At 34.5% G+C, this 14,315-nt stretch overlaps 1 protein-coding gene and 1 non-coding gene across 2 annotated transcripts in view; one reads left to right on the top strand and one right to left on the bottom strand.

Moving 5' to 3' along the window:
* PPA2 (inorganic pyrophosphatase 2) overlaps nt 1–14,315 on the top strand; it is a 104,767-nt gene that overhangs the window by 66,061 nt on the left and 24,391 nt on the right. Inside the window, exons 10-11 of the mRNA XM_077755721.1 lie at nt 11,045–11,172; nt 13,752–13,837. Coding sequence (XP_077611847.1) covers nt 11,045–11,172; nt 13,752–13,837 — 214 coding nt within the window. The remainder of the gene's footprint in view (nt 1–11,044; nt 11,173–13,751; nt 13,838–14,315) is intronic.
* Nucleotides 9,990–10,092, bottom strand: LOC144224682 (U6 spliceosomal RNA). Its single transcript, XR_013333108.1, has one exon. It is a non-coding gene; the product is annotated as a U6 spliceosomal RNA (small nuclear RNA).

The following is a 14,315-nucleotide window of genomic DNA, read 5'->3' as shown; positions in this document are numbered from 1 at the left end:
GGAAAAAAAAAAAGGAAGTCTGTTTTAATTTATTGACAGTATGTGCTTCCATATTTCCATGTATATTTTTTTAAATTTATTTGGGTTACAATTCTACAAGGAAGTTTTAGGGTTGTTGTATTATGAAATAACCTCTTTGCTCCAGATGAACATAGGCGCACACTGTGGTACCCTGTAATGACCTGTTCTAATATTTATAGTTTTTAACTTTGACGTGACCAAACTAAAACTAACTGTTGCATCAGAGAACATATTTCAACTAGAAAGAAACTGTGATTGCTGGCTGTATTTCTGTAATTTTAATCTTATTTCAGTCTTCAAGATTTTTTTCGTCTGAAACAAGAAAAGCCACTGTGAAAATCAAAAAAGAAAAGTCTAAAGAACATTTAAAAACAAATTCCTTGTGTTCCCTGATAGATAATTGGTCACTTGGGCTGGCTCATTAACACCTGGAGAGCACTAAGACCTTCTAACACACTGTAATTAGGTTCCAGGCTCTAATCCTGTAATGGTACTGTGATGGCCTGAAAGAGTTAATAAGACTCCCAGTGCTCCTAAATTGTTACCAGAGAATGCCTCAGCCATTAGGGATAATAGTGCTTGGTTATGAAATGACCAAGATCAGAGCTTTTTAAGCAGATTGAAATGCTAGGGCATGCGTAATTTCTCCTTTGGTTAAATTAACCGCCTTCTGTAATATAGAGTTTCACATACTCACCAGACAGATGTTTGAGCGTCTTCAGAATGCCAGTGATGCCTAAGGACCTTACGTCAGGTGAAGTAACCTCATACGAGGTAGTTTAGGCCTATAAGCTACTTCAGCTTGCAGAGTGTTGAAGATTTCTTTTGTTTGATCTTTAAATGAAAACAATTGTCCTATTTTTATACTGTTTCTTGTGCAGTGATTTTACAGTTTTTAAAAACAAAAGTTGAAGTCAGAACAATTATATTAATATAGATGCCTTCTTGGATGAATAAATTACATGAGTAAATAGGAAATTATTGAAAATGAGGCAGTTGGGACTTTGTCAAAGGCCAGCATTGTACTCATCTTAGAAGTATTAGAATATATCTGTATTTCATATACGCAGAATTTCAGCTTACTTTTAGAGAAATTTAAAAGTCAAATAAAACTTCATAGTTCTTTTATGGCTTTCAAGGCAATAATAAACATGTGAAAACCGAATCTGTTCGGCTCAAATTTTCATTGTCTAAATGAACACCTAGTGTCCATGCAATTACGATCTTAAAAATAAGCAAATATACTTGGTGTTTGATTTCCTTACTTTCTGAAACACAATTTAATACTGTTATTTAAGGGGAAAAAATGGAGACTAGCATAGAAATGTTAAAGGAACGTATTTGTGTTAACCTTTAGAACAAGCAGGAATGGAATTCAGTTTGCTTTTCTGTGCATGTACTCTGGCACTGTCATCCTAAAAGCTCTACCATTTCTGTAACAATTGCTGCATGTCTAGTAATTACGCTGAGTGCTTCTTTTGGAATTATCTGTTTAATATTTACATAAACTCAGCAAAACGTGATAGTGTCTCCTCCACCTTTTTCAGATTAAGGAACTGAGGCACTGGGGGCGGGGGGGGTGGCGCGGAATTCTTGGTTAGAAACCTGTCTAAAGTCATACAGGAGCCACTGGAATCTAGCTGGGCTCCAGAGCCGATGCACCGCATCCCACCACTCCTCTGGAAAATCCCCGGGTAGTTGAATATACCTGTGGCCTTGGACAGTGTTGCTTTCTGACTTGGAGTGCTGACTTCTGGGAATGCAGACCGTTTGCTCTGAAATAATGTAGTCATTAGTGAGTTAATTATGATTAGAGGCCCCAGTAAAAGGATGGCTTTTTTGATCTTCATTCCTTTGATTTCATTAATAGGTATGCCTTAATAGGCATGGGTATGTAGGGAGGAGGTAGTTTGAGGAACAGGGACAAATTGAGTAAAATGTACTATAATTAAAAATAGAATTACATTACTGGGAACATCTTGCTTCTTTATTAAACCTTGACCTCTTCCAGTGTTTTTTTACATTTCAGTCACATTCTTGTGGTATGGTGAAGGGTAGGGGAGGCCTAAATTCTAAAATCGTCTCTTGTGTTTGTTATTTGACCTTGGGAAAGTCTGAAAAGCTCTGGATAGTTTAGTTTCTTCAACTCTAAAGGTGCAGGATTTATCCTCTAATCGGTAAATGATCCCTAGGGTATTTCCATCTCTTAAATTTTGGTTGTTCTAGGAAATATTTTTATTTTTGTTTTAAATATTTACTTATTTTGAGAGGGTGAGGAAGAGGGAGAGAGAGGAAGAGAGAGTTCCAAGCAGGTACTTGGATGTGGAACTCAGTCTTACAAATCGTGGGATCATGTCCTGAGCTGAAACCAAGAGTCAGACTCTTAACTGACTGAGCCACCAATATTTCCACCCAGAAATATTTTTAATTCATTAATTTCAGCTTTCTTTTAAAGTGGGAAGACCTGAATAAATGATCTTCAGAGATGGTGCTGAAGGAAACACAGTTTAAATGAAAGGATTATGAGGTAGATTTCTTGGGCACATTTTTAAGTTCTCTAGGATAGCTCTTAGATGGTGGAGCTGGAACTTCATTGGAGGTATGTCTGACCCCAACCCTGAGTTTTCAGCCATTCTGTTAAATGCTTCAAAATCAAAGCCAGATTAGAAAAATTATTTGAATTTCTGCTATATTTAAGGCACCCGAATGATTTTTCACTTTACTGGTCATAAAGTTTCTTGTGAAATGGCAGTGAATATATTTTTGGGGAAACAATCTACCAGGTCTTTTCCAGGAGGTTTTTCTGATAACAGTACAAATAGACCTTGGTGTAGAATTACCTTGTTTGGTATTTCTTATTCTGCTGTGTGTTAATTTCCATTATTTTTCATGATATTAATATATATTCTTAGTACAGTTGTTGATAAGAGCAGAATTAGTGGAAAAGGGTAATGGAGAAGGAAAGGTGAATAAAATGAGGTTACTGAGTTCATCAATCTAGGTACTGTGAAGCAGCATAGATGTGCAGATTAGTGTGGAAAACAAAATCTTTTAGAGATCTGAGTAAACTGAAACTATTCAAATTATTAATTCTGAGCTAGAGCCTCTATTTATGATTCAGAAAATATAATGAGTGTTATGGGATGGAACTGTTGTTTCTTGTGAATGTCTGTAAGATATCATTAAATACGTATGTTCTTGCTTCCCACAGATTTTGTTTGAGGTCTGTTGTGCACATATTTAGCTCTGTGAGAGCAGCAGCTATAGTACTGGAATGAGAGCTTTGTGCATCATTTCCTTGGGTTAAATTCCATGGAATTGGAAACTTTTTTGTTTTTATCTTTTTCTTTTTGTCTTCTTTGGACAAAATTTCAGGCATGTGGACATTTTCTAGTAACTTCTTTCTTTTAAGTAGTATGGGCAAAGAGAGATGGCATTACATTTATATTACTGGTTTTTATTTTTAAAAAAATTCACCGCTGATTATATGCTTCCCTCCCTTTGTGTTTGGTAGAAATAATCTAGATAAAAACCGCATTTTAACTTTTTTCTACACATTATTAAGATCTTGTATTTTATGTTACGTTTGTGTCTAGGTTTTTAGTACTATTTTTTCCATTACAATAGCTTATTTTAAAGGGATAAAATCTACTTAAAATTATGAAGTTTTTCAACAACTGCAGTTTTGTTTCTTTAGAGTTCTGTGTATTTCTGTATGCATACATATCCGTTCTTTGCATGATGCTTTGGAGATTCATGTGTATTGTGTGTAATCAGTATACTTTGTTTCATTTGGGTGCTGAATAGTGTTGCATTGTATAGATATACCACAATTTATTCATCTACTGAGTAGAAATTTGGGATTCCAGTCTTGGATTAATACAAATACAGTTGCTGTGAACATTTAAGTACAAGTCTTTGTATGAACACAGGCTTTCATTTCTCTTAGAGAAATACCTAGGAATAGGGTTACTGGGTCAGATGATAATTATATGCTTAATATCTTGAGAACTGTTACACTGTTTACCAGAGTGGCTGTATTACTTTGGGCTTCTCCCAGCAGTTGTATGAGACAGCCAGATGCTCCGAGAACCTCCATCCATTCTTTGTTCTTTTGTTTCATATTGGCCTAAATAATAAAATGTCTTTTAAAGAAATTAGAAGCGCACACACACACGTGTATTCTTTTACATTTACCCACATATTTTATTTTATCCCCATACCCATATATTTTATTACAGAAAACAGAAACTGAAGATGGGTAGTTGGCATTTGGTGTCCTTTACCTACAACCTGAGTACTTTAGTATTTTTTATAGTTTTTTTTTAATTTTTATCTTAGAGGTCAGAGGGGAGAGAGAGAGAGAGAGAGAGAGAGAGAGAGAGAGAGAGAGAATCTTAAGGAGGCTCTGCACTGAGCCCCAATGCAGGGCCCTGTCCCACAACACTGGGATCATGACCTGAGCCGAAATCAAGAGTCCAGCGTTCAACCAAACCACCCAGGGTCCCTGAATTCAACAATTTTTGTAGTGTGGTTCTGCTGGTGATTAATTCTCTCCATTTTATTGATCTGGTATTATCTTTTCTTACCTTTTTTTGGAAATGTAGTTTCACTGGATGTAGAATCTTGAGTTAAAGGGATCTAAACAAGGATGTTCTATTTTCTTTTGGTTTCCACTCTTTCTGATGAGACGTCAACAGTTAATGTATTCTTACCCAGAGTATATGTTGTTTTCTCAGACTGTTTTAAAGATTTTCTCATTTTTGGATTTCAGCAGTTTTTCTGTGATATACTAAATAGTGTCTTTTCTTTATATTTATACTGCTTAGAGTATACTGAACTTTGTAGATATGCAAGTTCATGTTTTTATCACATGTGAGTAATTATTTGCCATTATTTTTTTCATTTTCCATTCTCTCACCTTCATTCTGAGACTCTAAATACACATACTTTTGACCACTTTTTATTGTTTCACAGGTTACTAAAGCTCTCTCTATGTCTTTAAAGTCTTTTTTTAATTTTTTTTAAATGTTTTATTTATTTCTGAGAGAGAAAGAGACTGTGTGAACAGGGGGCGGTAAGAGAGAGAGGGAGACACAGAATGCAAAGCAGCGATGCAGGCTCCAGGCTCTGAGCTGGCTGTCAGCACAGAGTCTGACACGGTGCTCAAACCCACGAACCATGAGATCATGACCTGAGCCGAAGTTGGACGCTTAACCGACTGAGCCACCCAGGCGCCCCTTAAAGTCTTTATTTCTTATTGTTCTTCATTTTTTAAAACTTTTTAAAAGTGTTTTATTTATTTTTGAGAGAGAGAGAGAGAGAGAGACAGCATGAGCAGAGGAGGGTCAGAGAGAGAGAGAGGGAGACACAGAACCTGAAGCAGGCTCCAGGCTCTGAGCTGTCAGCACAGAGCCCAACACGAGGCTTGAACCCATGAACCGTGAGATCATGACCTGAGCTAAAGTCGGATGCTCAACCAACGGAGCCACCGAGGCGCCCCTCCTTATTGTTCTTCAGACAGGATAATTTCTTTTGTTTTATTTTCTGCTTCTGTGATGTTTTTTTCGTATTCAAGTCTTGCTATTAAACCCATCTGACTTTTCATTCATATACTTCCTCATTTGGTTCTTTATTCTGATAATTTTATAGTTTTTTTCTTTCCTTCACTGAGATTTCCGCATGTTCATGCATCATGACAATATTTGAAACAACTACTTTAAAATCCTCGTTTGCATGAGTCATCTCAGGATTGATTTCTGTTGACTGTTTTTCCTCTTGATTAGGAGTCTCAGAAATATCCTGGTATGTGCAGTAAATATGGCCATCTTGCTTTTGCCTAGCAGGTATTTTTGTCCCACATTGAGTCTACAGGGTGCTTATCTTTTTTTTGAGTATTTTTGATTTTCTCTTTTTATGTTCTTTATCTTGGTGTTGGTTAACCTGTATGTTGAAACATGAAATCAGTGCCTTATCTTTGTCAGAGGTTTTTGTTCTCTGTGAAGAGAAATGCTTTAGAAAGTTGGGGCATTGTTTTTCATTGTTGATAATTTGGTTCATATAGTTGAATTGAGTGAGTCTCATTGCAGAAATAAAGGAATTTTATTTACATATTTATTTCCTCTCTGTTCCAAATGTTTTTAAAAAGTGGTTATTTAAATTTAATTTAAACACAGTAGAAATGAAAACACTTTATAAGAATTAGAAATAAAGGTACATGCATTTGTCATTAGATAAAAAATTAATTACAAATGCATTTGAGGCCCCATCTTTACCATAAGAATAAATGTGTTTATAGAAAAAGGTTATGATTAAGTATGCATGTGTGTGTATACATATGTATATCCAGGTGCCTTTTATGCTGTTTTTAGTGTTTATTTACATTGTTTATATCTGTGCCTAGCTACAATGATTTCTCAGTCGAGTCATACACATTAAACATAAAATAACCATCAGTATTAATGAAAGCGTGTTCAGTAATTTTCTAAACTATTAATTCATGTTTATTTATTTTTGAGAGACAGAAGCATGTAAGGCTCTAGGTAGGCCTGTGAATATAACTTTGTCTACATTCCATGGAAAAGGTTTTAGGGGATTGGAGAGATGATAATTAATATTTAAGAATGATCCCTTCTTTTTTATTAAATGATTTTTAATACATTGTTTTATTTAATCCTGACAATAGTTTGATTCTCTGTACTTTATGGAAGAAAATGCACAGAATAATGCACTTTCCCAAGACGATGTAATATATGAATTCCATAACTGGAATTTGAACTTGGTGCTGTCTGATTCCAAATGAGCTATTCTTCCTAATTTACCTAATTTCTTCTTATAAACTTTGTTCTTATTTTTATTGTTCTCTGAATATTCTTACAGTTTTTATTTTCTTTTGGACCAAAAATTTTTTTAAGTAAATAACAAAAGAGTATATTTTTCTTTTCTTTATTATTGAATATTCTATTATTAATTATACAGAAAGTTGAAAGGACTGGGTATGGTTCGTTTTTGGAAAGCAAGAGAATTTTTTAAAATATTCTATTGTTGATCTGTAGATTTCTTGTATTTGCTTACCAAGTGTGTTATCATAATTTTCTCATGCTTAAAATTTCTTAATGTTTTGTTTTTAATTCAGAATCATTTTTTAGGTTCATTGGTGTTTCAATAGACTTCTAGATTAAAAAGATCTCATACTTTAGGTATTTCTTTTTTATTCTTGACGGTGGTCTGTATGTATAAGATAAACCTTATCAGCTTGATTTTTGACCTCTTTTACATCATTTATTTCCAAAGTCTGGGTAAAATTGAAATCTTGGCAAACACACGTGACTAGAATCTCCTGGTGTGAGAGAGTGTATTTATAATAAAAAAAGAGCAGAAGAAACTTTAATTCACAAACCACTTTCTTTTTCTTTTTTGCTGAATAGACCACAGTTTGCAACACTTTTAGGTTTTAAAAACAAATGAATTGGTTTATATGGAAATGAAAAGTAATTACATGAAAGGTATACCACTGTCTGTGATGAAGGAAAAGCTAAGTCACAAAGATTGCTTTTAAAAAATTTGAAGTGTTATGATCCTCTAATGTTTACAGAGATGGAATGATAGGCTTTGACTAAGTTATTTTAGATTAATTTCTTGCTTTTGTAAATTCCTAAATCAAAATTAGTTAAAACTAAATTAAACTAGAGAGCACTGGATTTGGAAAAGCCAAACTGAACTTTAAAATTTGTTATTATATTTTATCATTATTCTGTTTTGCTTTATAGCTACTATTTAATAAAGAAATTTATAAATTTTCCAGTGGATTTATATAGAACTATGATTTTTTTTATAAATTTTATATCTTGAGTTTTAATATAAAACTTGTCTTAAGTAAACTCCATTTAATATTTGTTAATTAAATTTTCAAGTTTGGAAACCACTTTGTTATAAAGCAGATAATGACTGTACACTATTTGTGAGCCATTTGACACCTTTTTAAGAAGCTTTAAAAAATCTAAGGTGATATTTAGGTGACTTCTTAATTAGTTGTACTATAATTTAGATTGTTACTTAATATTGCCAGCTATTCCTTTCTCGTTCTTTGATACTTTAAATTTTATGTAAGTCTGATCTTTACTGGGTTTTGTTTTTAATTTTTTTATCCCCATTGGTAATTCCTCTCAGTTCTGCTTTTAAAAATATCCAAAGTGACCATTTGTCACCACCTCTATACAACTGCCATTTATCTAGGCCCTCATTGTACTCCATCTACAAAGACTGGATTTCCTACTTCCACTTCTTTCATTATGATCTTTTCCCTACATGCCAGAAAGAGCAATCTTCCTAATCTGTACTCTTTGGCCCAGAACCTTCTAAGGGCTTCTTATCTCAGAGTAAAAGGATGACCCTTAGAGTCCCTTGTGACGGGCCTGCAGCTGCTTGCTTCTCTAATCTCATCTCCTAACATTCTTCACTCTGCTCTAAACACAGGGCTTTTTCTTACTGTCATCCTTAAATATTTTAAGCACAGCCATACCTCAGAATATTGGCAATTCCTATCTTCTTTCCAGGACTCCTCGATTTTTGCGTTGCTCTCCCACACTTCATCTCAGAATTTACTAAAATTTGGGGTGCCTGGGTGGCTCAGACAGTTAAGTGTCCTCTTGATTTCGGCTTAGGTCATGATCTCACAGTTGTGAGATCAAACCCTGCACTGAGCTCCACGCAGAGCATGGAGCCTGGTTGGGATTCTCTCCCTCTCTCTGTCTGCCTCTCTCCCTGCTTGTGTGCTCTCTCTCTCCTTTTCTCTCTCTGAAAATAAATAAACGTTAAAAAAAGAAAAGAATTTACTAAAGTTTTATCAGAGGCTACCCCTGACCTTTCGTATCTAAAAGCCTCTTTCCTCACTTTGCAGAACAATTTACATGCATAGTTATAGATTTTTGTTTTCTCTCCCTTTAAGAAGACAGTGCATTGGAAGAACTCAGTAGTAGTTAATTTATGAGAGATTTTGCAAAAATATAGAATGTAGGAAAATGATCAATAGAAAGCTCACTTTAGAAAGAAGCACTTTCAATAAGATAAGTAGAAAATCAGAATTTAAAGAGGAATCAATGTGCATTAGGTGAAATAAGTATTGAGGGTTCTATCTTGTGCATGACAGATAACTCTGTGACTTAGGATACAATGTATAATACTAAAAATATCTTAATCTTTAAGACTTCCCTATCCTAAACATGTTCCACCACTTAATAAATATGTATTGACTGTGATTAGTAGAACAGGTATGCCCTGTGTTCAGTTTCAAGTGATTATTTTTTCCCTTAGTTATGATATTTCTGATGTTTGTCTCAGAATTACTTTAGATCGATGTGTGGCCCATTGGCATATTATAAAATTTTTAAATTTGAATGCCTTAGGCAATATACTCAGTCTTGTGTTTGCCATGGTTTCTGCCATTCTTACATGCCTTACCACACTCGTTTCACTTATGTGAAACATCTGCCTTCTGGAGACATATGTAGCTTTTATCAGACCTTTTCATAACAGGCAAAAGGCAAGCATCGTGTCTACCTCATGCCTGCAGAATGCTCACCTTTCCCTATCATGCCTGGCGCTTGGGGGTTCCCACAGTGTTGGATGAGCTAGTCTGAAACCAAGTGATCTTTAAATTATCCGAATGCATGCTGTCATCTTCTACTTTAAGTTATAACTTTCTAGTTTTTCGAGTGCTACCAAGTCTGTCATTTTTTTATTGTTTCCCATAAGTCACAGTCTGGTGGTGAGTAAAGACTTCTTTCATTTGGTTATTTCCCATACTTTCTCAATTGGTATTTATTGGAACAGATAACATTCATTACTTGGAGACCTCTTTTGGGGAAGGGTCTGTTATTAATACAGTACTGTTTCCACTGGATGTTTAAGTGAATATACTAAATATGCTCAAAATGTGATGGTTTGGGCTTTTTTTGTTTTTGTTTTTTTAAAATATGGAATGCTTCACAAATTTGTCATCCTTGTGCAGGGGCCATGCTAATCTTTTCTTATTATTCCAATTTTTAAGCCGTTTTCAGAAGAACTTAAAAATAAATTCTGAAAATCATTACAGAAAATGAATTGAAAAACTGAACCATCTAGATATCACTTTGTTTAAAATTGCCGTTTGCATTCTCTTTCATATTCTACTTTATTTTTCTTCATCAGACTTCACCACTTAACCTTTCTACATTTGTTTCTTTATTTGTTGTCTGTTTCTTCCTACTGAATAAACCATGAGAGAAGTGGCTTATTTCTGTTTACTGTTCTATTTCACTGCTTAGAACAATGTCTGACACATAATAAGAAACTTACTGGGGCACCTGGGGGCTCAGTTGGTTAAGCATCTGCCTCTTTATTTTGGTTCAGTTTATGATCTCACTTTTGGAGACTGAACCCCACCTCGGGCTGCACTCTAGGCGTGGAACCTGTTTAAGATTATCTGCCTCTCCCTCTGCCCCTCTCCCCCACTCACGCTTTCTGAAAAAACAAACAAACAAACAAGTATTTGGATATGTGTGTGTGTATGTGAGAAACCCTTCTCATATGACTTTAGTATGTTTCTTCTGCAAACTGCCCTCTTCTGTATTCCTTTAGCTTAAGTTTCTAAAACACAGATCCTGATGTAACTTACCTTACTCTAAGCCTCCCTTTGCTCCCAGAATGACGTCAGTGCTTAAGTATATCTCACTTAATCTCACTTCATTGCCATTTGTTGTCTGTTTCCTTTAACTAGAAACTCTGAGCTCCTTGAGGAAAAGAACTTTGTTGTCTTCATCTGCTTATACCCTGTACCTAACATAGTATCTGGAGGTGCTTAAGAAAGTTTTGTGGAAAGAAGCAGTATTTTACATATGAAAAAAGCCCTCAAGTCCCAAAGCAGTTTGATACATGATGATTATGCTACTGGCTAGTAGCAGAGGTGGACTCCCTCAGTCCAGTGCTCTACCACTAATAGGAATGAATTTCAGTTTTTAATGAAGTATTGTTTCTTCACTTGCAGATATTGATGATGTTAAGAAGTACAAACCAGGTTATTTGGAAGCCACGCTTAATTGGCTCAGATTTTATAAGGTGCCAGAAGGAAAACCAGAAAACCAGTTTGCTTTTAATGGAGAATTCAAAAACAAGGTGAAGATGATAATCTTTATTTTAAAAAATGCCTTGTGATACTTGTACAATACTTCTTTCACCTTTGGGAGTTTCTTGTGTGAATATTTGTATATGCCATGATAATAAATGCTTTATATTGACTTGAATATTTAAGGACATTATTTTGTCATATTTATTTTAAAAGATTTTTTCAGGAGATCTCTAAATGAAGCAGTAAGTCTTGATAAATATCTGGATTTGTCTCTTTATCTGTTGATATTTCCTTCATCTCCGTAAATGAAAGATTTCCATGATCAGTCTAAGTCTGCAGATTGTGTATGAAGAACCACCTTCCATTTACTGTTGTGGAGAGAAGAAAGTTACTTACCATTAGTGTAAATCCAGAGCAGCTTCTCTTTAAGTGTTCATTCTATCATTACTGACTTGAGCTGTTAAACAGTTAACAAAGCACTTAAATTATCCTACTGTCATAGAATTTTTCTATTAGAATACCACAAAGTTACCATGAGGTGTCTTCTCACATGACCCAAATGGAGAAAATAGGCCCAGGATGTCAAGTCTAAGGCATGGAATATATATATATTTTTTAAGTTTTTACCACCATATAAATTACACATTACATACCAACAGTTAAATGGATACTAATAAGTAAAATGTGTTTTGTAAGTAAGGTAAGCCATGTTACTGGAAACTTAAAAATTATAATAAATGTCTTTTTATATAAGAATTTATTGCTTGACCTAGTATTTTTTAAAAGGCACATTAAAAGAACTAATACCTTGAGGGCTTTGTCTAAGATTTATTAAATGTAGATATAAAACTATTATTTTCAATTAAATACTCTTAAAAATAAATATTAAAGATTTATAAGACAAATTTTTATCTTTTTCCTCTAATAATATGTTATAATACATGTTTGAACTTTTTATGGCTCCTTATTGCCTTAGAGTATGGTTTTGGGGTGGGAGTTTTTTGTTTTGTGTTTTGGGGGGTTTTTTTGGCTTGATTTTGATAAATGTTCATTCTTTTCTGAATGAAGACTAGATTATTTATAAACATGGTTTCAGAAAACAATCACATTAGGCATTGCTTTTTACCACTTCTGTTTAAAATGTAGTGCCTACCTCAGGAAAATTAAGTTGTATCTCTTCAACATGTTTGAGAAGGTGACTCCTGTGCTATCTAGATTTTTCCTGCTGACTCCTGGAAGCAAATGCTGGAGAAGTGATTCTCAGTAATCATAATTACCTGAATGGTTTGGTTAAAAATGTTTCCTTGTATTATCCTAACGATAGATTGGCTGTTTTGTACCGTATGTTCAGGAGCGCGCCCAACACCGCCTCATTCAGCCTTTCTCCTCCAGGTCCCGCAGCAGTAGCGAGAAGACTTTTTTTTTTCTTTCTCAGGAGTAAATTTCTCATTATTATTACATCTTGGTTCCAAGGATTCATTACTCTCTTAATTTCTTATCATAATGTGTTTAGTTGTAATCGAAGGAGAAAGGAGCTAGTATGAATTAGTTAATATCTAAGTACTCTCCTTAAAAAATGGCAACATTTTGGGAGAAAAAAATCAAAAGAATTTGCTGCTTTGGAATAACAGAGCAAGTGTTCCTTTAGATGGTCTTGCTAGATAGATATCTAGATCTAGCAAGAGGTATGTATCATTTATTTTGTATTTTCGGACACTATATGAGTTTATACTAAGAAAAAAATTAAAAATGTTAAGGAGGTTTACTACCTTTTGACAGTGGATGTTTTAAAATGTTTATGCAGTTAAACTATAGCTTTGATGATGATGAAGTTAATAGGTGTGTGGTTACCTGATAGGGAAGGGACTAGGCTAAGCACTCTGCATACAGTTTATTTATCCTTTTAACAGCTAGACCATTTAAATTAGGTGTGGCAACTTTTTTCTATAAAGTCCCAGATAGTAAATATATTAGACTTCGTAGGCCATATGGTCTCTGTTATAACTTCTCAACCTCTGCCATTATGGTGCTAACGCAATCAAACCATGCACAAATGAATGGGCATGATTGTGTTCAGTAAAATTTCATTTACAGGGGCGCCTGGGTGGCTCACTGTCCAACTTCAGCTCATGTCATAATCTTGCTGTTTGTGAGTTCGAGTCCCATGTCAGGCTCTGTGCTGACAGCTCAGAGCCTAGAGCCTGCTTTGGATTCTGTGTCTCCTTCTCTCTCTATGCCCCTCCTCTGCTCCCTCTCTCTCTCTCTCTCTCTCCCTCTCTCTCCCACCCCACCCCCGTCTCAGAAGTAAAGTAAACATTAAAAAAAAATAACAGCTTTATTTACAAAAACTAGTGGTGAGCTAGATTTGGCCCACAGGCCCTAGTTTGCCAACCCTAAATTACATTATCTTCATTACCTTCCATTTATAGATGAAGGTGTTAAGACTTAGTGAGATTAAGTAACTTGCTCAAAAGTCATATAGCTAGTCAATAAGGATGCCAGTATTGATATTTAGGTTTGTTTGCCTCCAGAGCTCATGTTCTTAGAAAGTAGCTGTCATAGTGATAATAGTTCCATTTTCACATAGTGATGTGATCTTTGTATCTTGTTTTTGGTTTGGAATTAGGCTTTTGCTCTTGAAGTTATTAAATCCACTCATGAATGTTGGAAGGCATTGCTTATGAAGAAGTGTGATGGAGGGGCTATAAATTGGTAAGGATTTGTCTTTTCTGTGTAATGTTATTTTATTATTAATTGGTACTAAATAGCCATATAATACTAGTCAATTTGATTTTTTAAAAAGAGAATTGCTATTTTTTTCATTAAAACATACTTATGGAGCACCAATATAGAAAGCATTGCCAAGTGCTGAGTGGGCACTTTGAAACTAGGAATTGACATGGTCCCTTTTCCCAAAAGATTTATAGTGTACTGAGGGATATTGTTGAGTTAACAGGTATTTAATTATAATATATTATGATACGTACAAAGAGGCAGTAAATAAATTAGCGATTTTTCAGTATGCAAACATGGTTATTTATGTGTAAGTATCACATTTTTCTTGATGAAAAAGTACAAAGCCTTTTTATTCATCATGATCTGGGTCACTAGCTGATTGATTAGAGGGAATCAAACAACAGTAACATATGTAACTGAAACAATTTATTTTAAAACATTTAAATGTATATAT

The sequence above is a fragment of the Crocuta crocuta genome, unplaced genomic scaffold (assembly GCF_008692635.1).
Source record: "Crocuta crocuta isolate KB4526 unplaced genomic scaffold, BGI_CrCroc_1.0 scaffold92, whole genome shotgun sequence".
NCBI lineage: Eukaryota > Metazoa > Chordata > Mammalia > Carnivora > Hyaenidae > Crocuta > Crocuta crocuta.
This window is presented reverse-complemented; position numbering and strand designations above follow the sequence as displayed.